This window comes from Hippopotamus amphibius, chromosome 2 (genome assembly GCF_030028045.1).
Source record: "Hippopotamus amphibius kiboko isolate mHipAmp2 chromosome 2, mHipAmp2.hap2, whole genome shotgun sequence".
Taxonomy (NCBI): Eukaryota; Metazoa; Chordata; class Mammalia; order Artiodactyla; family Hippopotamidae; genus Hippopotamus; species Hippopotamus amphibius.
Window position 1 is genome coordinate 88,366,798 of NC_080187.1, and position 26,131 is coordinate 88,392,928.

Sequence of the window (26,131 nt, forward strand, 5' to 3'; positions counted from 1 at the left end):
ACATCACTACAGTGGACTGGAGAGTAAATGCAAAGTCTAGAATTAGACAATTCCTTTAAGAAACTTGACTGAGAATTAAAAGAAAATAGGGTCGAGTCTAGACCGAGAAAAAAGTAGTCTGAAGAAATTCAAGAATCTTTATAGGTTGCGAGGAAAAGAGCTAGTCAATGGCAAGGGGAAAATGGCAGGAGAGAGGCAGTGAATAATCCATGGGTGAAGTTTTAGGGTAGAGCTGAATCAATGCAGAGCATAGGCAGAAGGATCAGCCTTAAAAGTGGGGAAGGGACTTCCCTGGTGGTGCAGTGCTTAAGAATCTGCCTGCCAATGCAGGGGACTTGGATTCGATCCATGCACCGGGAAGGTCCCATATGTTGTGGAGCAACTAAGCCCGTGCACCACAACTACTGAAGTCCGCGTGCCTAGAGCCCGTGTTCTGCAACAAGAGAAGCCACCACCATGAGAAACCCGGGCAGTGCAAGGAAGAGTAACCCCTGCTCTCCTCAACTAGAGAAAGCCTGTGCACAGCAATGAAGACACAATGCAGCCAATAAATTGATTAATTAAAAAAAAGTGGGGGAGGAAGGAGAATCACCAAAATCCACTCACTGTCCCACTTTATCTGTCACTGTTCAGTCTCAGTGTCCCCGTTGCCCCAGGCAGTGTTTCGTATAAGTAAACCCACTGGTTCCCATTGTTACAGTGACAACTTGAAGGGCTGCCTTTTTGATTTGGGGACACATTGTGAATGCATACAACACTGGAGCAGTTTTACATTCAAGGATACTTGAGTGGTTACATATGTGACTTCATGATTATGCTGGGTATTTATGCTGGTTATGTATTTATTATTTGGTTATTTATTTATTTATCGAACATATGGCCAAAACCATGGAAAAGCTCTTGCAACAGGAATCTCAGGGCACTCTCACAGCAGCCCTGAGAGCTTACTGACAACTCTCATCCCCACAGGTATCAGCATGATGGATCTGAGGTGCTTCAGGATGACATACTACTGGAGGTCACAGATGGCACAAATGCAGCAGAATGTGTGCTATACATTGAGGTACGTAGTAAGTTTCCTCCCTGGTTCATATATAAACAAAGCTTCTAGTTTGGAAGCCTCTTGGGGTCTTTGATGGAGATTGAAGCACATGGACTCCGAAAGCAAGAAGTTGTCTGCTTACATCTTGGAATGCGTCAGGACAGGAAATAGAGAGCAAAGTTATATTGGTGAAATGGACATATGAGTTTCTTGTGCCAATCCATTTAAAGGTAGAACTACTCTGGCCTCAAACCCAGGGACTTAATTTAAAAAGCAATTGGCTCTTTCTCGACTCCATCTTCGCGGTAGCAGCAGCGGTATCCGCGGTTCCGTCGCCAACATGCAGCTCTTTGTCTGCACCCAGAAGCTACACACTCTCAAGGTGACCGGCCAGGAGGTGGTCGCTCAAATCAAGGCTCATGTAGCTTTGTTGGAGGGCATTGCGCCAGAAGATCAAGTCCTGCTTCTGGCAGGCACGCCTCTAGAGGTTGAGGCTACCCTGGGCCAGCGTGGGGTGGAGGCTCTGAGCACTCTGAAAGTAGCTGACTGCGTGATTGGAGGTAAAGTCCATGCTTCCCTGGCCCGTGCCGGGAAAGTAAGAGGTCAGATTCCCAAAGTGGCCAAACAAGAGAAGAAGAAGATAGGCCAGGCCAAGAGGCATATGTAGTACAGCTGGTGCTTTGTCAATGTTGTGCCCACCTTTGGCAAGAAGAAGGGCCCCAGTGCCAACTCTTAAGTCCTTTGTAATCTTGGCTTTCTCTAATAAAGCCACATAGCCCAATCAAAAAAAAAAAAAATTGGTTCCATGTATAAATTATTTCTCATATTTTTGAGCAGCAACACTCAGAAGTATTTATTTAGCAGTTGGGCAGGTTAGGCCAGCATCACAGGGGTTTTCCCTGTTATGTGCAAGGAGCCACATCTGTATGTGCAATTCCTGTACTATATACCCCTGGCCTGTTTGGGATGATTATTTCCCCCTTTTGACAAATGAAGGGAAATCTGCACATAAAAGTCGAGTACATGCTCAAAGGTCTGATGGGAACCCTTGAGTTTCTCCGTCGAGTGACCACCCAAGTCCAGAAGCATAACTCACAGGATTTGCAGATGTTTATAGTTAGTGACAAAGGAAGATCTGCAGAAGACTTACCCTGCTTCCCGAAGACCCACTAATTTTTCTTACTGTACCAAATTCTATTTCTGTTTCAAGTTTGTCCGATCCTGTGGTATGACATTGTTATTAATGGTCACAATAATGTTTGTAAGATATTTTACAGTTAATAATTAATGATGATCACATCCATCTGGTGTTTTAAGACGTGCACAGGAAAAGAATCGTCCCCATTTTATAGCAAAGGTCTGAGAAGTTTCAGTGACTTGTCCAAAGCCATTACCTTGATGGTGTAGACATCTCCAGTCTGGTACTCAGCGTTCTTTCCTCCTCCCCACCGCCAAGATCTAAATTAACAGGTGCTTGTAATTACCTCGCTTGCTAACATTTCCTGAGCACTCATCCGTGCCAGTCACAACGCACAGCCCCTTCCTTTCATTTTTCCCCTTGATGATCTTGTATCTAGATGAAAAGCAGTATCTTATTTCAGCTTCGAAAAGGAGAGTTTTCTTTATTGGCAGACTTTTACATACAAAGAAAGCTTTTCTGAGTTACTTTTTTTTTTTCCCAAAAAGCAAATTTCTGGTGAAAATCCCAATTCTATCTTCTGTCCACGACCATCTTCTTATTAATGACAATAAGCAGTGCGTTTGGGGGAAAGAATCTCTTTATTGTTACTTTTTAGACAAAAGGGCACGGTCTTTAAAAGGCAGTCAGAGGTTCAGGTAAATTTTGGACAATTATGTATGATTTTTTTTTTCATCCAGGAGGAATGTTTTTAATTCTATTGCCTTTGGACTTTTTATGCATTTGAAAGCTGAGGCTATTTTGTGAACTGCTGCAAGATGATTGTCAAGACTGTGTTGTTGAGATTGATCAGATGGAGTCAAGAATGATAATAAAGAGAGCCTTCACTGAATCCACTCACAGGACTTGAACAAAAATATTGTTCCCTAATAAGCCAATAGAAAATGGAATAGAATATTGCATACTTTTTCTACCTTTAATTAAATGTATAAGCCTGGGTTCATCATCCCATCCCTCTATCTGTTAAAGGAAAGCGTCAGCATTAATTTCATGTGTATTTGTTGTAGCGTTGTTAGTCTGTTTAAATAGCAAGGTAACCAGGGCATACTTACATAGCTACATTAGTTCATTCATTTATCCCATAAATACTTAATAGGTGCCTTCTATATGCCAGGTCCTATGCTAAATGCTTGGGCTGTGATGGTGAAGAAGATCAAGTTCCTCTTCTTTTAGAGATTATGGGCAAGGGATGAAGGCAGACTTTAAACAGATTATTACCGAAATAATTAGTTGAAATGTGGATGTGTTCTATAAGTAAACAGGGTACCAAAAGAGAGTAAACAATGGAAGTTTCTAAGTGAGTTTGAGTTGTCAGGAAGTTTTCCTGAGGAGTCCATACGTAACCTGAAGGAGGAGGTAGCCAAGCAAAGAGCTAGGGGAGAACATACCAGGCAAGGGACAGAGAGAGGATGCAACGATGGTGCACAGACCTGATGTGTGTGGAACACAGTGTCTTGCAGGTAGAAATGGAGAGGAGTGGCGAAGGCACCCCACAGCATGAGGTGAAGCCAAAGACATGCTAGGAGAAGCTCTGGGAAGCTGTCGAAGGTTCCCACAGGGTGATGACTTGATGAAAGCCATATTTCAAAAAGATCACATTGGGGAAGGAAATGTAGGATTGAGGCTATTCACAGGCCAGACTTGATAAATAAATGTGCAGCACACACCAAGTTGTGGTTGTGAACTCAGAGGGGGACTGTCCTTCATTGCTGTTTAGAAGACACTTTCAAATTTCTACAAAATCTTTTAAAATTTGGGCAGTGTGATTCAGTGTTGCTTTTTTTCCTCTTTCTACGTGGACTTTTATTTTCATTACAGTGAGAGAAGAACATTTTATCAAGTTGAAAACTGGCATTGTTTTAATGGTTATGGAGTTTTAGATTTAACTCAAAATGTTTGAAATGCAGCTGCTGCTTGTTATAAGTCCAGAGAAACTTCCTGGGTGGCAGGAAGTTGACAGCAGAGGAAAGCTTTGTATTCACCAAGTAATTTGAAATATAAATAACTTTGATGTGGTAAATGTAAATGCTCAGACCACAAGGACTAGATTTCCTCTATTATATGTGTGGATTTAACGAAGGAGGATAGGGGCTTGGGTGAAGGATGCTTTATATTACATTTATATTTTGTCTGTCTAGAAACAAACGAGAGCTTTGAGTCCCAAACCATAACCATACTCTCCCATTCCTACCTAAAATGTCTATCATGTGGCTCATTTCTTGAAAGATGGTTCATATGAGGAAAGTTAAAAGATACAGATGTCTTGGCCAAATTCCATGGCTATTGTTTCACGTGTCTGGAAGATTGAAAATGCCTTTCATTTCAATTATGAGCTATGAGTTACCAGTTGTGCAATTTGTCATTGCTTTCTTTTTCTTGATAATATGATTTTTTTTCCTGCTTAGGTGTTCCCCGTAAATGATGAGCCACCGGTCCTAAAAGTGGACCTCCTCCCTATGCTGTATTGCTCAGAGGGCGAAGAGGTGGTCATCACCTCTGAATATGTTTTTGCTACTGATGTGGACAGTGATGACGTGAAACTGATGTTTGTGGTTGTTCGAGAACCTCAGCATGGGACGGTGAGGAGAGCCGGGGTCACGGCACATCAGTTCTCTCAGGGAGATGTTATGGCAGGGGCTGTGACGTACAGACACACAGGTAAGTGACAGTCCTGTGACTAGTCCAAGTGTGGGGATGCAGCAGCAGGACAGAACCTTAGCCCACTCCTTGCTGTGGGCTCTGATAATCTAACAGTCTTACTGCTTGCTTCCATTACAAGAGCAGCAGCAGTGGCCCATACCCCATTTTTCAAGTATGAGCACCATGTTGAGAAGTATTTCTTGATCTCAGTAATGGAGTGAATTTCATGGAGTTGAGAAAGAGCAGGTGTTATTGCTGCTGTGTTCCCAATGCTTCCACATAGACCTTCAGTTTTTTTTTTATAAATTTACTTATTTATTTCTTGGCTGCTTTGGGTCTTTGTTGCTGCACGCGGGTCTCCTCTGGTTGTGGAGAGTGGGGGTTACTCTTCATAGTGTTGCGCGGGCTTCTCAGTGCAGTGACTTCTCTTGTTGCGGAGCACAGGTTCTAGGCGCACGGGCTTCAGTAGTTGTGGTGTGCAGGCTCAGTAATTGTGGCTCACGGGCTCTAGAGCGCAGGCTTAGTAGTTGTGGCACCCAGGCTTAGTTGCTCAGAGGCATGTGGGATCTTCCCAGACTAGGGATTGAACCCCTGTCCCCTGCATTGGCAGGCGGATTCTTAACCCCTGTGCCACCAGGGAAGTCCCTAGACCTTTAATTCACCCTGGCGTGTCCTCATTCCCGTTTTGGTCAGTTTGAAGAAGACTGTTTCACCATCTCAGCTTCTGGCTCCATAAATCATAACAGAAATGCCTGAAGTAAGCTCCCTAAGAAAATAACTAATTTTAAAACTTTCCTGGTTATCAGCCAGCTCCTAAGAAGTAACTGGTCTGCCCTTTGAGTTCTTGGAAGGCAAAGATGGTGTCTTACACTTTTGTGTAACTTGTCCACAGCACATGACAGTGGTGGACACAGATTAGAGATATCATAAATGCTTGTTTATTAGCACCGTAGTTACATTTCTGGCATTGCATTATATTGTTATCCAGATGGCATTTGTTCCTTACGTAAAATGTTCACATAAAGAAGATGTTAATTCAACATCCAATATCTGCAAGGCACAGTAGTAGACACTGTGTCTTTACGAAGGAATATAACCCAGACCCTAATATGAAGGCCTGTTGATTTAAAGGAGTAAGACAGACCCATTCCTATGTAAAGATGACAGTGTGACACATCTGCCCCTCATCACATCACCACCCCTCCCACATCTTCTGATATTTTTGGGTTGGGGGAACTTCCTCATTAATAATACCATCTACTTCCTCTAACTAACTTTTATTACACGCCATTACAGTTTCACGTTTATTCATCCACATGCCTCTCTAACCTGGAAATTCCATGGGGGAAGTATGAGTGGATGTGGGAGGTCAGGGGAGTGATACAGGAAAGAAGAGATATCAGAATTCAAATCATTTTCTAATTTGAAGAGACAGAGAGAGAGAGAAAGAATACAAGCAGTGAGGTGGGAGGGAATTCAAGGAGGGGGATTGAGATAGCTAAAGATTAATTTGGACATGGAAGAACACATTTTGAAATATTTTTATGTGTACTTTGCAAAACTGATTTATTGGGATACTAGTTCTTAATCACTCCACGACACATCTTTTTTCTTTAAGTGGTATCTCCTTACCTTCTTCTCTATGTTAAGTCTTAGGAAAGGTTTCGCTGGCTCTTTCCTTGTCCTGAGGAGCTTAGTCCACTTGTTTGATGTCTCTCACTGTCTCTCAAGAGTTCACATTAGGTGTTTCTTTTAAATTTCCCCAGTAGATCTCAGATTAGCATAAAAGTGATCCAAAGGCCAATGATTATTGTTTATTACATAACTTTAACATCTTTGGCTGGCTCACGCAGCATAGATAAATTAGCGGTGAATCTGTCTTGTCTTCCTGTGCCTTGTTCCAGGTGTACATGCGTATAACTCTATTCTAGTGTGGTAGCCATAGAAGAGAGTTTTAATACATTTTTTTCTGAAGACCTAGTAGGACATTGGGGCAAATTATTTCAGATAGACTTTTCTTGTTATGTTAAATTAATAGAAATACTGTATTGAAAAAAATATTTTGATGTTTGAATGTTATGTTTTCTTGTAATGTTCACTCAATTACTCAATTGGTAGTAATTTAGTGCTCTTCTAGGTTGAGTAAAGAGAACCTCAGTACTGCAGGATCTAAAGTTTCAGTGGCCCTGCTCTTGCCTCCATACATTGTTTATAAAGATCACCAGAGAACAATTGTAACATCATTATTTTTTTATTGATTGATTCATTTTATCTTATTTCTATGATGATGAAAATAGTACATGCTCATTGCAGAGAACTTGAAAATATATATAATGAAGTTTTGAAAAATCACCGTATTTACCTTTCAGAGATAATCACTGTTAACATTTCAGTATTACAATATTTTTGTTTTTCTAATCATAACTTTTAAGATAGTTGCCATCATGTTGTATGTGCAGTTTTGTAGATTCCTTTTTCATTTAGATTATCACCTAAAATGTTTATTAAAATATTTATTAAATGTTATAAAATTATTGTAAACATGTTTTACTAATTGAATATTTTATGATATAAAATTAGATTATTAATTTGCTATTCTCCAAACATTAAATGAGGTCATTCAAAAATTTTCTTTCAAACAGCAATACAGTTAACCCTTTTAAGTATAAATCATATCTTTAGACTGTATTTCATTTCAAGGTAAAGAATTCTTCCACCCATGTTGTAGCCTTTTTTGTGGCTTAACACTCAGCCAACTTTGCCAGCTCTTTCTGTAAATGTACCCTATGCTTCCGTTATATTGAAATTACAGTTACTGAATGTACTGTTTGCCGTTTTGATTAAACTGTCTTCATTCCCTAGAATGATCTTTCCATTTCTCCTCCTCCTCCCTCTCCCTACACGTCCTCTCTCCCATCTCCCAGTTCTCTGCCTTACCTGCTTTATAAATTACTCGTCCTTTAATGCTCAGTACAAAGCCAGCGAGGCCATTTGGAAAGACTTCTCTGACTTTCTCTGGCATGTGTGCCCTGCCTCCCATGCCATCATCAGCCAATACTGTCATCCTCATTCACCCTCAGCTCCTGGTACGTAATCAGGCTGAGACAGATGAATTTTCTATTTAATAGGTAAAAAATGCCTTAATAGTAGCAATTTCATTTGGTTCCATTGAATACATACACACATCTGTGATATTCTAAGCAAACTGCATTTCTTTTTCTACTATTAGACTGTGTCAGCTCCTGACACATAGTAGGTCTTTGGACATTTGACATTCTTTTGAACTGTCTTTTGACATTTTCAACATTTCAGCATGCCTTTTTCTCTGCTGGGGCACCCAGAATACTAGTTTTCACATAATTGGCATTAAATATATATATTTATCAAGTGAATGATGAATAAATAAGCTTTATGTCAATTTATTTTTTATAAATATGAATAGATGAGAGGTGTCTTTTTTTTTTTAATTTTCCTAAAGTTGAAGACTGATCGTTTAATTCTAACTCTCTCAACTTCACTTTTTTTAAAAAAAATAAGTCCAATTTTCTCATCCTTTACTCATTTGGTTGTTTACTAAGATCATGTCGAGCTTTTTCTTGTCATTTTTTTAAACAGGTAGAATAATGCCAAGCACAATGCTCTGTAGATTTGACCAATGCGTCTTGTGAAAAGAGATGACATCCCTGATTTTTTGTGTCCCAGACTCATCAAAACTTCAAACATAATTGCTTCCCTCTTGGCACTTTCAGGGTAATGCATAAGAATTATCAAAAGCTCATCTGCAGAACTTTTCTGTCCCCTGGACAGCAATCATTCCCTCCTCTGTGCTGTTAGTTAGTAATCTAAGAGCAGACTGTCCTGTTTACTGGTAAACTATCTAGTCCTGACATTTTCTTCCTTCTTCCTCTCACTTCCTAAGTTGGGGCCATTTTGAATCCCATAGATGTAAGCTCTAAAGAGTAAAAAGAAAATGAAAATAAATGCCACTTCTTTTCCATGTGCTGTTGCTGTTTTGCTAACATCTTGGCTAATGAGTAATTAGGAAAATATTGAAACAAATCACAAAACTGTGGATTATCTTTGTATTTCACCTATTCTGATTCTTCTGTAGTGAATGGTTGTTCATTTAAGGTGGTTAATGCAAATGGGAAGACAATTACCAGAGGTACCAGGGTGCCTTCTGTTCTCCCTGAGGTTGGTCCTAACACTAATAATTATGAGAGAAGAGCAAAGCCATCATGAGTCAAGTTTTGTGTCTCTCCCTTGTTCATTTATGAACTGTGGGACCCTTGTTAGCCCTGTTTTGCCTTCCATATGGTGATAGATGGCTGGCAGATGGGCAAGCATTTTTGCATTATTTTCATGACTAATTTCATAGTGATAAAATTGAGTTTTACATTTTAGCCACATAAGTTCCTGTCCTTGACATTCTATGCTTGTAGAGGAGGTGTGCGTGGATTTCATCATGGTATTCTATGTTTTTTTAAAAGCCAGGTTTCAGCTCTAGTTGTGTCTTCCAGGTGGCGAGATTGGCCTTGTGCCTTGTTTTGACACCATTACGTTGGTGGTTTCGGACACAGGGGCTGGGCCTTTTGTGAATGGCTGTTGTTACAATGGACCTCACCCATCTGTTCCTCTTCGTGAGTCCTTTCCAGTGTATGATCTCAACATCACAGTGCATCCAGTGGACAACCAATCACCTTTGATTACAATAGGTGACAATGTTTTTTCTCTTCAAGTTCTATTGTTTCACCTAGTGTCATACCCATGGTCCAGTGAAATGATGCACTTTACTTGTAGTCAAAATAGAAAACCACCATACAGAATTGCCTCCAATAATTGCCTCAGTACAAATCTGTGGAAGCCTCAGATCTATAAAAGATTATAAGGCAAAAGAATTTCCTTGTTTAAAAATTTAGATAAATCCATATGGAGAGAGAATGCAAGTATATATGTGTGTGTGTGTGCACGCACACACACACACTTTGGAATGAAGACAGCATTGTAATCCTTAGATATTCTGGTTTTATTTCACTTGGGAAAATATCATTTGCCTGCTGTAGAGACAGTAATTTATTTTATCCATAATAATTTCTATTAGAATAGAATGAGTATACCAGCGAGACCATTTATATATACTTAACCTTATTTGCTTTTTAGAAAGTCCTCTCTTCATAGGCATTGTGTATATGTTCTGTCTCTCAGAAAATAAAATGCAAGCAAATGTATGAATGTTATTGTAATTTGCAAACTCTTTCCCAATCAATGTTCTGGAAAGGAAGCATTATCCCTACAGAATAATTAAGCACCAAGGCATGAAAAAATGTTTGTTACGAGCAATTCATAATGGTTCTCAGGCAATTAACGCTCTGACAAACAGAGGTAACAACTGATCTTGAAGAGTGCATAAACCACATTTAGTGGCTTATCATTAAAACAGTTTGCGATTCTTATTTTCATTTGTCACTTCTATAGAGACACAAGGGAAATCAGAGTTCCTTGAGAATGACTAAAGGGCTGTACTGGAGCATTTAGTATTTCTTCTGTCTTTCCATTATTGTCTGGCTTGCTTATACAAGAAAAAATATAATTCCGTTAAGTCAAATTAAATCCCACCCATTACCCCTGAATATTTTCACTGTAAGTAGTGTTAGGCCAAAGGAAATGAACATCTCCCATGGAAGTATATTTGCATGTAGGAGGTCTCTCTGAATTGGAATTTCAATCACTCCCTTTTGTCCTCACTATTCTGATTAGAGGATTTCATGTTAAGTCATAATTGTGTTATTATTTGTATGCAGGTACCCTGTTTGTTGTAGATGAGGGTTTCTCAGCAGCGCTTACTATTAACCATTTGTCTGCCACTGACCCTGACACTGCAGCAGATGACTTGGAATTTGTTTTGGTTTCTCCTCCCCAGTTTGGCTACCTTGAAAACACACTCCCTTCTGCAGGTTTTGAAAAAAGCAATATGGGCATCAGCATAAGTAAGTCATTGCTTCATGTCCAGCAATAATTAGCCTATGTTTGTGACTCTAATTGGTTAAATTATGTTTAATAACTGGATTAGGACTTCAAAAATGTTCAAAGTACTATATACATTCAAGGAATTATTATTGCTGATACTTTTGAGTATTATTGTTTTTCATTCTAATTTTTCATTTTAAATTTCCTCATGTATGGGAGTTTTCTTCAAAATAAATGGAAATTTCACTTATGAAAAATGTAAGTATAAATATTGAAGAAAAATGTTTTTAAAGGCTCTCATAGCAACATAGAATACTGTGATAGAATAAATCTGATGGAACTCACTGGTCTCATTCTCACAGTTTTTTAGTGCTTTTAAAAGATATGGGCAGAAAAGATTACTAAACAAATCATGGAAATATTGAAAGTAATGACAGTTTTGAAACCAAAATGTGTCTCAGATACTTAAATAGCTCTGGTATTTCAGGCAAAAAGAAAACAACCAAGACAAAAACAGACACCAAAAACAAAATTGTCCAAAGGCAACACTTTAAATTATTCTCTAAGCACCTTTTGGGGCATATCCTTCTTAAATATGAGAGAAGCTGGGTTTAAGATTAGTTGCATTAAAAGAGTGACAGAATGGATAGAAAAAAAAGACCCAACTATATGCTTCCTACAAGAAACTCACTTCAGCTTCAAGGACACAAATAGGGTTAAAACGAGGGGATGGAAAAAGATATCCCATGCAAATGGAAACTAAAAGAGAGCAAAGGTAGATATACTTATAACAGACAAAATAAACTTTAAGTCAAAACTGTAACAAGAGACAAAGAATGTCATTATATAATGATAAAGTGTTATTTCATCAAGAGGATATAATAGTTGTAAATGTATACGCACCCAACATTGGAGCACCTAAATATATTAAGCAGATACTAACAGATTTGAAGAGGATAATACACAATGATACAGTAATGGTAGGGACTTCAGAACCCCATTTTCAACAATGGGTAAATCATCCAGATGGAAAATCAATAAGGAAACATTAGACTTGAACTATATGCTAGATCAAATGAACCTAACAGACATATATGTACATTCCATCCAACAAAAACAGAATACACATTCTTCTCAAATGCACATGAAACATTCTCCAGGATAGAACATATGATGAGTCACAAAATAAGTCTCAGCAATTACAAAAATTGAAATTGCACCAAGTATCTTTTTTTTTTTTACCATAATAGTATGAAATTAAAATCAATAACAGGAGGTAACTGGAAGATTCACAAATATGTGACAATTAAACAACACTCCTGAACAACCACTGGGTCAAAGATTAAATTTAAAAAAGAAATTTAAGAATCTTAAATAAAAATGGAAGCAACACACCAAAGTATATGAGATGCAGCAAAAGCAGTGCTATGAGGAAAGTTTTATACTGATAAATACTACATTAAAAAAGTAAACTAGAAGTAGAAAAATAAGAACAAACTAAGCCCAAATTTAGCAGAAACAAGGCAATAACAAAGATCAGAGCAGAATCAAATAGAGAACAGAACAATAGAAGAGAGTAATGAAACTGAGTTGATTTTTTTAAAGATGAAACTGGCAAACTTTTAGCTAGACTTAAGAAAAAAAGAGAATTCAAGTAAATAAAATCTGAAATGGAGGAGGAAACATTACAACTGATACAAATACAAATGATCATAAGAAACTACTGTGAACAATTATACACCAATAAATTGGACAACATAGGAACATAAAACTTGCCAAGTCTGAATCATGAAGAAATTAAAAATCTGAACAGACCAATAATAAGTAAATAGATTTAATCAGTAATCCAAAACCTTCCAACAAAGAAAAGCCCAAGATCAGATGACTTCACAGGTAATTTTTACCAAACACTTAAAGAAGAATTAACACTAATTTTTCTCAAACTCTTCCAAAAAATGGAAGAGGAGGGAACACTTCCAAACTCATTTTACAAGGCTAGTATTACCCTGAATCCAAAGCCAGATAAAGGTACTGCAAGAAAACTACAGATCAATATCTTTGATGAATATAGATGCAAAAATTCTCCACAAAACATTAACAGACCAAATTCAACAGCACATTAAAAGGATCACACACCATGATCAAGTGGGATTTATACCTGTGATGCAAGGATAGTTCAATATATGCAAATCAATAAAAGTGATACACCACAGTGATAGAATGAAAGACAAAAATCCTATGATCACCTCTATAGGTACAGAAAAAATATTTGACAGATTTCAGCATCCTTTTATGATAAAAATTCTCAGCAAATTGTGTATAGAAGGAACATACCTCAACATAATAGAGGCTGTATGTGAAAAACCCACAGCTGGCATCATACTCAATAGTGAAAGGTTGAAAATTTTCCAAGATCAGGAACAAGACAGAGGTGCCCACCCTCATCACGCCTATTCAGTATAGTACTGAAAGTCATAGCCAAAGCAATTAGGCAAGAAAAAGAAATAAAGGGCATCTAAATCAGAAAGGAAGAAGTAAAATGTTTCTGTTTGCTGATGATATGATATTATATATAGAAATTCCTAAAGGGTTCACCAGAAACTGTTAGAACTAATCAACAAATTCAATAAAGTTTCAGGGTACAAAATCAACATACAAAAATCAGTTGTATTCCTATACATGAACAATAAACTACCTGAAAAAGAAATAGAGAAAGGAATCTCATTTATAATAGCATCAAAAACAATAAAATACTTAGGAATAATTTTAACCAAGGAAGTGAAAGATTTATATACCAAGAACCATAAGACATCAAATTGATGTCTTGATGAAAGAAATTGAATAAGAAACAAACAAGTGGAAAGACATCCCATGTTCATGGATTGAGAGTGTTAATATTGTTAAAAATGTCCATACTGTCCAAAGCTATCTGTAGATTGCACAATCCCTATCAAAATCCCAATGGCATTTTTTTAGAGAAATAGAACAAACAATCCTAAAATTTGTATGGAACCACAAAAGACCTCAGGTAGGCAAAGCAATCTTGAGAAAGAAGAACAAAGCTGGAGTCATCTCACCTCCTGATTTCAAGTTATTGTTATAAAGGTATCAGAGTCAAAGAAGTATAGTGTTAGTATAAAAACAAGCACATAGATCAACAGAACAGAATAGAGAACCCAGAAATAAACCAATGCATATAAGGTCAATTAAGTTTTAACAAAGGAGCCAAGAATATACAATGAGCAGAGTACAGTCTCTTCAAGAAGTGGTGTTGGGAAAAATGGACAACCACATGCAAAAGAATGAAACTGGACCACTATCTTACAACACAGCAAAAATTAGCTCAAAATGGATTAAAGACTTGAACATAAGACATGAAACCATAAAACTCCTGGAAGAAAAAATAGACAGTAAGCTCCTTGACATGGGTCTTAATGATGATTTTTTGAATTTAACACCAAAAGCAAAGGCAGAAAAACAAAAATCAACAAGTGGGACTGCATTAAATTAACATACTTCTGCACAGGAATGGAAACAATCAACAAAATGAAAAAGTTATCCATAGAAAGGGAGAAAATATTTGCAAACCATATATCTGATAGGAGATTAATATCAAAAATGTATAAATTACTCATATAACTCAATGCAAAAGGCCCAAACAATCTGATTAAAAAATGGGCAAAGGACTTGAATAGACATTTCTCAGAGAAGACATGCAAATGGCGGAACAGGTACATGATAAGGTGTTCAGCATCACTAATCATCAGAGAAATGCCAGTTAAAAGCACAATATATTATCTCCCACCTGTTAGAATGGCTGTTATCAAAATATCAAGAGAGGACTTCCTAGGTGGCGCAGTGGTGAGGAATCTGCCTGCCAATGCGGGGGACACGGGTTCGAGCCCTGCCCAGGGAGGATTCCACATGCCGTGGAGCGGCTGGGCCTGTGTGCCACAACTATTAAGCCTGTGCTCTAGAGCCCGTGAGCCACAACTGTTGAGCCCATGTGCCGCAGCTGCTGAAGCCCAAGTGCCTGGGCCCGTGCTCCACAACGGGAGAGGCCACTACAGTGGGGAGCCTGTGCACCGCAATGGAGAGTGGCCCCTGCTCACAGCAACTGGAGAGGGCCCATGTGCAGCAGCGAAGACCCAATGCAGCCAATAAATAAATAAAATAAATTAAAAAAATAAATTAAAAAAAATAAAAAAAAAATAAAAAGTGCCTCTGTTTAAAAAAAAAAAAATGTCAAGAGATAATAAATGCTGGTGAGGATGTGGAGAAAAGGAAACCCCGGTGCACTGTTAGATGGGAATGTAAATTGATACAATCACTATGGAAGATCCTCAAAAAATTAAAAATAGAATTTTCGTATGAGCCAGCAATTCCACTTCTGGGTATATATCCAAGGAAAATGAAAACAGGATATGAAAGACATATCTGTACTCCCATGTTCATTACAGCATTATTCATAATAGCTAATATATGGAAACAACCTAGGTGTCCATTGATGTGTGAATGGACAAAGAAAATGTGGTATATATACACAGTAGGATGTTATTCAGCCATGAGAAAGAAAGAAATGCTGCCATTCTCAACAACATGGATGGACGTTGAGAGCATTATTGTAAGTGAAATTCATTGGACAGAGAAAGATCAATACTGCACGGTCTCATTTATATGTGGGATCTAAAAATATTGAACTCATAGAAACAGAGTAGAGTAGTGGTTGCCAGGGGCTTAGGGTAAGGGTGAGGGGATGCAGGAGATGTTGGTTGAAGGCCACAAACTTTCAGTTATAAAATGACTAAATTCTGGGTGTCCAAGGTACAGCGTGATGACTGTAATTAACTATGCTTATTATACTCTTGAAAGTTGCTCTGAGAGTAGAGCTTTGATGTTCTGATCATAATGACAACAGCAAAATAGTAATTATATGAGGTGAATGATATGTTAATTAATCTTATTGTGATAAACACTTTGTAGTATATGCACGTATCAAATCAATACATCATACACCTTAAACTAACAAAATATGTGAATTATATCTCAATAAAGTTGAAGAAAGATTAATTGCATTAAAGTTTATTGCAGTTTCTCCTGTGACTCATACACAATATAGAGCATTTTTATCTTTTGATTTAAGGCAATATCAGAATAACAAAATAGCAGGTCAGTTAATTCCACTCATTCCTACCAGTTGCTTGATATGTAGTCAAGTAGGCAGATGATTTATGGACTCCTATTTTGCCTTTATAAGAAAGAGATGGTTCCTTTCTTGTTCAAGTGTAAGAAATGCTCACACAGGAGCACTGGTTTTAATCAAGGGAAGGTCTCTCTGACATTCATTCCAAGCACATAAAGAATGATCATGAAGTCCCTACACATCCTAGTTAGCACTTATTGCCCTTCTGTTCTCCATGCAAATTTTAATTCTCCCTTATAATTTATGGATATCTGTTTTTATGTTGATAGTTATAGTGATTATAGCAACCCCTGATAGCTGATTCTTAGGTCAACTGCTATGATATCTTATTTGCTCTGCTAAGGACCAGTAGCTTGGAAAAAAATGTTTTTCTTATTTACCTACTCCTCCTTGGTGTGCCCTAGCTTCATTTCAGTGGAGAGACATGAAGGCTTTACACGTTAATTATGTGCAGTCCAGGCATCTGAGGATGGAACCAACGGCTGACCGGTTCATGGTGTATGTCACCGATGGGAAGCAACGCTCCTTGGAGATACCATTTTACATCATAATCAACCCCACAAATGATGAAGCTCCTGATTTTATAGTGCAGAATATTACTGTAAGAAAGATATCAGAATTTTCAATTTCTCTTCTATCACTTTCTAATTTTTATTTTCACCTAGCCCATTTACGTTAGTCAATGTGCACTTGACACATTAAGTTGATGAGGAGTAGGACAGGCGGTAATATATGTTATTTAATGCAATCACTTGAAAAATTTTCTATTAATGATGTTAGTAATGATAACAAAATTGCTAACATATAGCAAATGGTTACAATTATAGTTGCATATGTATAGAACGGAGTGCTTACTAGGTTATAGGTACTATTCCAAACCCTTTACGTGTATTCTTATTGAGTCCTCACAGTAGGCTTTTAGAGTGATGGCATTACTATTGCCATTTCATAACTGCAAAAATGAGGCATAAGAGGTTAAAGTAATGGCCAAGGTCGCAGAGCTCGGGAGTAAGTGGCACATAGCGGATTTGGACCGAGGTGATCTGATTCCAGAGTGCCCTCTTAACCATGGCTATAATAGCAAGGAATCTTAAATCACAAATGACAGGCATCTTTTTTATACAGCTATTTATAAAGATATATGAAATGAAAAAATACAATTTGGAGCATTATTTTTATGCAGTTTAAAAAATTGTTTATATTATGTAATAATGTTTGTTTTATTTAAAGATTCAGACATATAGTTAAAATGGCCCAGCATATCACGGCTGAGGCAACTGTCATCTTAAAAAGTTGATCATAAATATATATGGATAAACAAGTTAGAATGTTGAGAAACATGCACAGTGAGATATGCAGTTCTCCCTCTTCAACAGCCTCTACCCATAGTCACTCCCCATCAACTGAACTTTTAGTAATTCATTCCCACAGAAATAATTTGTGCACATGCCAGTAATATGTATGTATATATGTGAATTTTCTGTATGTTTTAACCTACAAATCAGGGATCATACTATACCCTACTCTCTACTTAAAAAAAAGAACTTTAATTACATATATTGTAAATCTTTTCATATCAGCATATAATCCTTTTTAAACAATTCTAATTTTTATACAATTATTTAATCCAGACAATATGCATAGCATATCCTGATTAAAAGAATGAGCACAGGCTTTGGAGTAAGAGGGACGTGGTGTTGCTGTTTACTAGTTGTAGGGGCCTAGGTAAGTTATTTCTCTCTGTGTTTCTGTTTCCTCATCTGCAAAATGTGTATCAAATCTTCCTTTAGGGTAGCCATGACGACATGATGGTCAGGCACATAGAAAACTCTTAATAAATAGGTGTCATTCATATTAGTCTTGTAATGTCTGTCATCTTTTCTCAGACATTGACCAGAGCACGTATTATCTATTTTGAAACCATTACCTTCCCTTTCACTAAAAATCATTAAATTCTAAATGCAAAAGTCTTTATTTGATTTTAATTTTCTAGTGAGTCTTAATGGCATATGAGAGCCACCTCAGAACGAGATTTAGAGCCAGCTCCTGCCTTTCCTCTTCTGTTGGCACAGGAGTTTCTCCGGAGAGCACTTCAGTAATTATGAGAGAGAGAAAAAAATTACAGATGATTCCTTCTATACCTGCCTCTGTTGTCTTGTATCTATCTAGGGTTGGGGTTTCTGAAATAATTAGGCCACTGGGAATTTGTCTCTTGCTCATCTCTGAAAGTAATCATGCTTTTTTTTCCCTGTGCATTCCTTAGAGAAGCTGTTGAAGAGTAACAAATATGGAGCCCCATGTGTTATTGGCAGAGCTGGCTTTAAGCTTCAAGTGATTTTTTAAAATAGTCATATTTATTTTGCTTTCTTGTGAAAAAGTGTATTTATTTTGTAGCTAGCTGAGCTTCCATCAAGTTGTGCTGCAACTTGCAAAAAAAAAATTTGAGGTTTTAGTTTAAGTCTATAATCCATTTCAAAGCTGTTTCTACTAGTGCGTTTCTGCATTTTATGTCTATTGATCTAAACCTTTTATCTATAATCTCAATAAACGATTGAATTTGCAAAAGGGAATCCCATATTTTTTCAATAAAATTTCCCAGTCATCCTGTGAACGAATTTACCATTTTGTAAATGAGAAAGCTTGCCATACAGTGAGTCCAGGAGTCCCAAGCTATATAAAGAAAGCCTTTGGAGAAAAAGGCAAGTAAACATCAAAGATGATTCTCTCATTCTATCATTGTGTATTAAATTATGATGCCGTCTCAGTTTTCAATAAATAGGGCCAGATAAAGGAATACTAGCATAATTTTAGCCCAGATATCAGATATTATGATTCTTCTTTATGCACGTTCAAGGAATAGTGGTTGTAGGAAGGCTCTCTTCAAAGTCCTTAAGAGAGGCTGAAAGGAAAGGACATTTTCACAAATCTAAACCATATGTCCTCTTCAAAGGTAAAATTTCCACTCAGCCACAAAGACATTCCTGGGCTCCCCCACTCTTTTGCACTTCTTGCTTATCCACATCTAGTTGCACTAGGTATTTTCTTCCTTGGGTTATAATTATTGATGGACTGACCATCACAGTCTCATCTGACTTTGAGTCTTTAGAATATTCATATTCTCACAGCCTACAGTGATGCTGTACGTGCCCAATAAGCACATGTTAAATTTATACACTCATATTATTTAGATCTTGCTGTATCTCACAATAGGAAACAGAAATACTTTTTTGTTCCCTTGCTATGAGGAAAAGAAGGTTAAGTTGACTAAGCATCATGTTAATGGTACTAATGGTTTTAAATAACTAGATCTTATATGAAATGAAAAATATTCAATTCTCTTTGTGCTTGAAGGATTATGAAACCTGAAGTGGGATGCAGGGTCGTTCAGGAAAATTAGAAGTGTGAGGACTGGGAAGAGATGAGGGACACAGCATTAAAATATACACTATTGTGCATCCAGGAGGATCCTCTCAATTGTTGTTGATTGTAATTGAAATAAGGAAGTTTTTACTACAATGACAAAAATTAAAAACACCTAATACCCATAGTGTGTATAGCAGGTATTTGTGCCATTTGTAAAACAGAAACCAGAATTGTGAAAGCAACAAAGTCCAGGAGGTTAAAATGACAGGTTAGGATCTGAAGCCAGGGTCTACACCCAGTGTTACATCTGAACTCTGTGACTTCCAGAAAGCAAGCATCCTTTTGATTGCTTTTGTCCCTGAGCTCTGAATTGTGACTCATATATATGAGATTATATATGTCTCTCCTTAGTCCTTCATAGAAATGAACAAAGTGCTTTGAAATCTTCAGGAAAAAAAATATAAAAAAGATTAATAGATTTGTTCTTGTCTTCTAAGATCATGTTATACAGCAATTTCTTTTTTAGGACTCATTACATACAAATTTCATGGAAAATTTGCAAGGATATCTTTAAATTATTATAGGATATCTTAAAATTATTTTTTGAGCAATTTGCCAAAAGAAAGACAGGTTTTATTTCACATGCAGCTGACTTCTCTTGTTTTTGTTTAGGTGTGTGAGGGTCAGATGAGAGAGCTGGATTCTTCCATCATCAATGCTGCTGACCGGGACATTCCTAAGGACCCCTTGCTGTTCAGCATCATTGACAAACCACGTCATGGCCTCCTCATCAACGGAGCGTTTAGCAAAGACTTTCCTCCATATAAGCAATCAGCCATCCCTAGCCAGAAGCATGAACTTGTTTACAACTTTTCCATGGAACTTCTCGAGAATGGTATATCATGCTTCCTTTCAATTTATTTATTTGTCGTTGACTTAATAATTTAACCTGGGAAAGATAAATCACAGAAAGAGGAAGTGAAGAAATGGCATTCACCTACATTCATTTATCCCTTAAGGGTTTTCTGTGGGCTCTGGATTCATGCAGGGCATGAAGCCCCAGACAGAGAGAGTGGGTAATTGAAAAGGAAATATGTTTTCTTTCACTTTTAGAGCATCAATAAAAATGATATTTGTGACTTTTGGTATTTTACCCCAAGCTTTTAATGTCATAATAAAAAAATTCCTTTTTAAAACTGTTGAGAGCGCAGAATTAAACTTGAAGAGATTTGTCTGCCAAAACCTCCACATTTGAAACAAATATAGAACAACATATAATAACTCATTATTCTCTGAGGAGATAATTTGCTCTTTAAGGAAATGACACATTGGAATAGCAGTCTGAGTTATTTTTCATTACTCTTTTTGAAAAATTGATCTTATCCCATTTAATATACTTGAGAAAAGTGTGTTGGCTTTAGAATCAGTGCCTACTCACACTCTCCTTCCTGCCCTGCCTTCATGTATTCTGTTTACCCCGCCTGAGGGGTCCTTCTCCCTCCTTTGCTGGGTCACCCAGTACCAGCCTTCAGAACCAGTTCACTATCGACCTTTCTGTGGAGCCCACCTGCACGCTCCAAAGTCTTCCTTCTCTGTGTTTGCTTCATCTAGCACTTGCTCTACATTTTTCCCACTGTCTTTTAACTTTTCCTTTCCCCAACTAGAGTGTAAGCTCTCTGCCCCAAAGTTTATTTTGCAATAGTTGCAAAATATCATCTCACTTTTGAATGGGAAAAGCTAATTCACATATTTCTCAGTGTTATCAATTGTGAAGAACTAAATTCTGGAGCTTAAATAATGGTATTACCAAACAAATAACCCTGTGTAGCAAATAATACAATATACTGTTATAATATTTTTTTCAAATTTAAGACCAGGGAAAAAGAAATAAATCAAATTTTACTCTCAAGAAAGTCAATTTTTTAGAAATAACATTCATTGTTTATTCTTAGGTTAAATAGTATTATAAGCATATTGTGTGAAGTGTGCACTACACAATTATTTTGAAGAAAAAAATTTAATTTTTGTCTAAATTAATATTTTGGTGACATTCTCAGAGATTAGATTTCACCGCTATTTTATTTTTGGTTCATTTATGACTACATTTTTTTAAAAAAACTTTTGTATATTCTCACCCCTGCGTCCACCAAACATACAGAACTTTAAAACTGCTACCATATTATGTAATCTTTTTTTTTCTTATCAATAATTATAAGCATCTTTTTACTTTTTAAATATCGAGAGCATGATTTGTGATAATTACAGCATTTCATTATATGGAAATACCACACTGTAATTTTATACAACTATCTCCTATTTTTAAATATGCTGATAGCTTTTCATGTTCTGCTATTATTATAAGTTACATGTCAGTAAACATTTCACATATATTTATGTAAAATAAATCTTGATGCCCATCTCAATATTTCTTTTGAATAAATTTTTATAATGAGATTGCTTAGTATAGAAAGGTGAGCATTTATAATACCTTTAGGGGAAAAAAATGCCATTGCCACAATGTGCCTGGGCATGTCTTTTTTCCTAATCAATAATGGGTATTATTTTTAAAAACCTTTGCAAATTTAACAATCTCTCATTGTTATCTTGATTTGAAATTCTTAGATTAATGAGATTGAGCATATTTTCATGTTTATTGACCATACATGTATGTTTCATCTTTTGTGAATTGCTTGATAATTGCCCATTTTTCCATCAATTCATATTGATTAATAAGGGATTGGTAAATATTGATGCTTTATATTTTTTCACATTACAAATAAGTTTTTCCATATTTTATTTGGCTTTTAATTCATGTTTTTAAATACAGAAGTCAAAATTGTAAGTAGTAAAATCTATTGTTATTTTTCTTTATGTATTTTTCTTTTGTTTTTGTATTAGGAAGATCTTCTACATCCAGGAATAAGATATTTATTTGTATTTTCTTCCAGATCTTTTGAAACAATGTTATTAAAGTATAGCCCATGCCACAACATTCACCAATTTAAAGTGTACAACTCAGTGGTTTTTAGTGTGTTCATCACCACAATCAATTTTAGAACATTTTCATTAACCCAGGAAAGGAACACCATACCCATCTCATCCCTCCCTCCCTGAAAACCCTGGCAACCACTAACCTATTTTTGCCTCTATAGATTTGTCTCTTCTGAATATTTCATATAAATGAAACCATATAAATGGAATATGTGATCTTTTGTAACTGGTTTATTTTATTTAGCATAATGTTTTCAAGATTCATCCATATTGTAGCATGAGTCAGTACTCCATTCCTTTTTATTGCCAAATAATATTCCATTGTATGGACATACCAGAATTTATTTATCCATTCATCAATTGATGGACATTAGGGTCACTTCCACTTTTTTGACTGTTATGAATGATGCTGTTATGAACATTCATGTACAAGCTTTTGTGTGGGTATATACTACATTTTCATTTCTCTTGGGTATGTATCTAGGATTGGAATTGCTGGGTCATATGTAATGCTATGTTTAACATTTTGAGGAACTGCAAAACTGTTTTCCAAAGTAGCTGCATCATTTTACATTTCTACGAGCAATATATGAGAGTTCCATTTTCTCTACATCCTCACCAACATTTGTTATTGTCTATCTTTTTTATTATAGCCATCTGAGTGTGTGTGAAGTACTATCTCATTGTGGTTTTGATTTCCATTGCCCTGATAGCTAGTGGTGTTGAGCATCTTTTCATAGGTTTATTGGCTATTTATATATCTTATATCTTCTTTGGAAAAGTGTCTACATTAAAAAAAAAACTTTAGTATATTCTTACCCCTGCCCCCTTATATCTTCTTTGGAAAAATGTATACTCAGATCCTTTGCCCATTTTGTAGTTGGGTTGTCTTTTATTATTGAAATGTTAGAGTTCTTAATACATTCTGGATACTAGACCGTTCCTTATCAGATATATGATTTGTTAAGTATCTTCTACAGTTTTGTGGTTTGTCATTTTGCTCCCTTGATTGTATCTTTTGGAGTCCAAATTATCTGTTTTTGTTGTTTTGTTTTGTCACTTGTGCTTTTGGTGCCTTATCTAAGAAACCATTGCCTAACCCAAAGTCACAAATGTTGTCTTCTAACAGTTTTTCTAGGTTAGCTCCTGGTATTTAGGTCTATGGCCCATTTTGAGTTAATTTTTGTATATAGTGTGAGGTAGGGATCCAATTTCATTTTTTTAGTCTGTGGACATCCAGTTGTCCCAGCACTATTTATTGAAAGACTACACTTTCCCCACCGAATGATCTTGGTGCCTTTGATGAAAATCAGTTGATCAGATATGTATGAGTTCATTTCTGGACTCTCTTCTGTTAGATTAATCTATAGCTGTTCTATGCCAATACTGCCCTATCTTGATTACTGTAGCTTTGCAGTAAATTTTGAAAATGGAAAATGTGAGTCCTCCAACTTTGTTCTTCTTTTTCAAGATGTTTTTAGCTATTTTGGGTCTCTTTCATTTCCATATGAATGTTATATAGGTTTTAAAAAATAGTTTTATATTTAAGTTTTGATTCATCTAGACTTTATTTTGGTTGTTGGCTTAAGGTAGAGATCTAACTAAATTTCCTGAAGTATGGAACTAATTTTCCGTTTCATTTAAACACCCTGTCACCATTGTTCTCCTATAGTTTATTAAATTGTATATCCTTTTCTCACTGATTGTAAATGAGACCCTTATCAAATACTAACTATTTAAATAGGAACTTTTAATGAACTAGGAGGGCACTCTTCATAAAACAGTTTGATTTTACCTTATTGCACTGATTAGTGAGCTAATGCTAATACCAGTGCCTTGGAAATTAAAACAAATTATCTGTGACGTGCTTTGAAGTGGTTTGATCATAAGAAAGATTTACTTTCTCTCTTTTTTCCCTTTTTCCAGGAATGAGGTTGATATATGTGCATGATGACTCAGAGAGCCATGCTGATGACTTTACAATCCAGTTGTCAGATGGGAAACATAAGATACTTAAAACCATTTCTGTAGAGGTCACCCCAGTTAATGACGAGAAACCAATGCTGAGCAAGTAAGCTATCTGTAAAGAATTGCTTTGAGATTCTATATAAAATTCTGAAGTCTGGAAGGCTAGGTGCAAATGTAGTGTGTGTCTCGAGAGAGAAACAAGTCTTTGACAGCTCCTGCCTGTTGCAACTTGTCCCACCTACTAAGGCACCTGAAACCTTCGGTGCAAATGTTAGTTAATATAACTTCTCCTTATAACAATCCTCAAATTAGCCTTTTTAAAATTAATTTTTATTGAAGTATAGTTGCTTTACAATGCTGTGTTAGTTTCTACTGTACAGAAAAGTGAGTGAGTTATATGTATACATGTGTCCCCTCTTTTTTAGACTTTCTTCCCATTTAGGTCACCATGGAGCATTAAGTAGAGTTTCCTGTGCTATACAGTAGGTTCTCATTAGTTATCTATTTTACACATAATAGTATATATATGTCAATCCCAGTTTCCCAATTCATCCCACTTCCCCTTTGCCCCTTGGTATCCATAAGTTTGTTCTCTACATCTGTGTCTCTATTTCTGCTTTGCAAGTAAGTTCATCTGTACTATTTTTCTGGATTCCACATGTAAGTGACATTATATGGTATTTGTTTTTCTCTTTCTGACTTACTTCACTCTGTATGACAGTCTCTAACTCTGTCAATGTCTCTTCTAATGGTACTATTTTGTTCCTTGTATGGCTGAGTAACATTCCATTATATGAGGGTGAGTCAAAATACCGCAAAACAAAGTAATCCACGCCAAACTTAGGTTTTGAAAAGTTTGTGCGAGATGGGTACCAAAACAACTCATTGAAGACCATAAACAAAAGTGTTTGGATATCTGCAAACAATATTTGGACCGATACTCTAAGGAAGGTGAAACTGCAAACAATATTTGGACCGATACTCTAAGGAAGGTGAAAGTTTCTTAGAATGATTACTGGTAATGAGACATGGATTCATCACTACGAGCTTGAGAGTAAACGGCAGAGTATGAAATGGAAACATCCTCTATCGCTGACCAAGAAAAAGTTCAAAAGTCAGTCATCAGCTGGAAAATTGATGCTTACAGTTTTCTGGGATTCTCAAGGGCCAGTATTGGAACATTATCAGGAAAAAGTTCAACAATCAACAGTGCTTGTTACAGTGAGCTGCTTATTGAAGATCTGAAGCCTAAACTTCGGATTAAACACAGAGGACTGCTATCCAAGGGCATTGTGATGTGCACACAACATGTCCATGACAATGCACACTTCTGCCCACACTGCTGACACTATGCAAAAACTTTGTTTTGAGGTGTAAAAGCAGCTTTCCTATAGTCCTGATCTTGCTCCATCAGACTTTCACCTGTTTGGTGCCCTGAAAGCAGCCCTACAAGGATGAAGATTCACTTCTGATGAAGAAATGAAGACAGCAGTGCATTCATGGCTCACAGCTCAGCCTAAAACATTTTTTAATGAGGGAATACGAAAGCTTGTTGACAGACGGACAAAGTGTGTTGAAAAGCAAGGAGATTATGTTGAAAAATAATGTATTTGTCTTTTTTAAAACTTAATTAAAATAAATTCTACAACCTGAGTGTGGGTAATTTTTGATTCACCCTCATGTATATGTACCACATCTTCTTTATCCATTCCTCTGTTGGTGGACATTTAAGTTGCTTCCATGTCCTGGCTACTGTAAA

General features: G+C 36.6%; 2 protein-coding genes across 2 annotated transcripts in view; both read left to right on the forward strand.

Annotated features, from left to right (window-relative positions):
- FREM1 (FRAS1 related extracellular matrix 1) overlaps positions 1-26,131 on the forward strand; it is a 132,589-nt gene that overhangs the window by 49,501 nt on the left and 56,957 nt on the right. Inside the window, exons 14-20 of the mRNA XM_057722279.1 lie at positions 970-1,063; positions 4,646-4,898; positions 9,401-9,595; positions 10,682-10,867; positions 16,455-16,651; positions 20,086-20,308; positions 24,331-24,475. Of these exons, the coding sequence (XP_057578262.1) occupies positions 970-1,063; positions 4,646-4,898; positions 9,401-9,595; positions 10,682-10,867; positions 16,455-16,651; positions 20,086-20,308; positions 24,331-24,475 (1,293 nt within the window). The remainder of the gene's footprint in view (positions 1-969; positions 1,064-4,645; positions 4,899-9,400; positions 9,596-10,681; positions 10,868-16,454; positions 16,652-20,085; positions 20,309-24,330; positions 24,476-26,131) is intronic.
- On the forward strand, positions 1,383-1,709 carry LOC130845287 (ubiquitin-like protein FUBI). Its single transcript, XM_057722280.1, has one exon. The coding sequence runs from the start codon at positions 1,383-1,385 to the stop codon at positions 1,707-1,709; it is 327 nt and encodes a 108-aa protein (XP_057578263.1).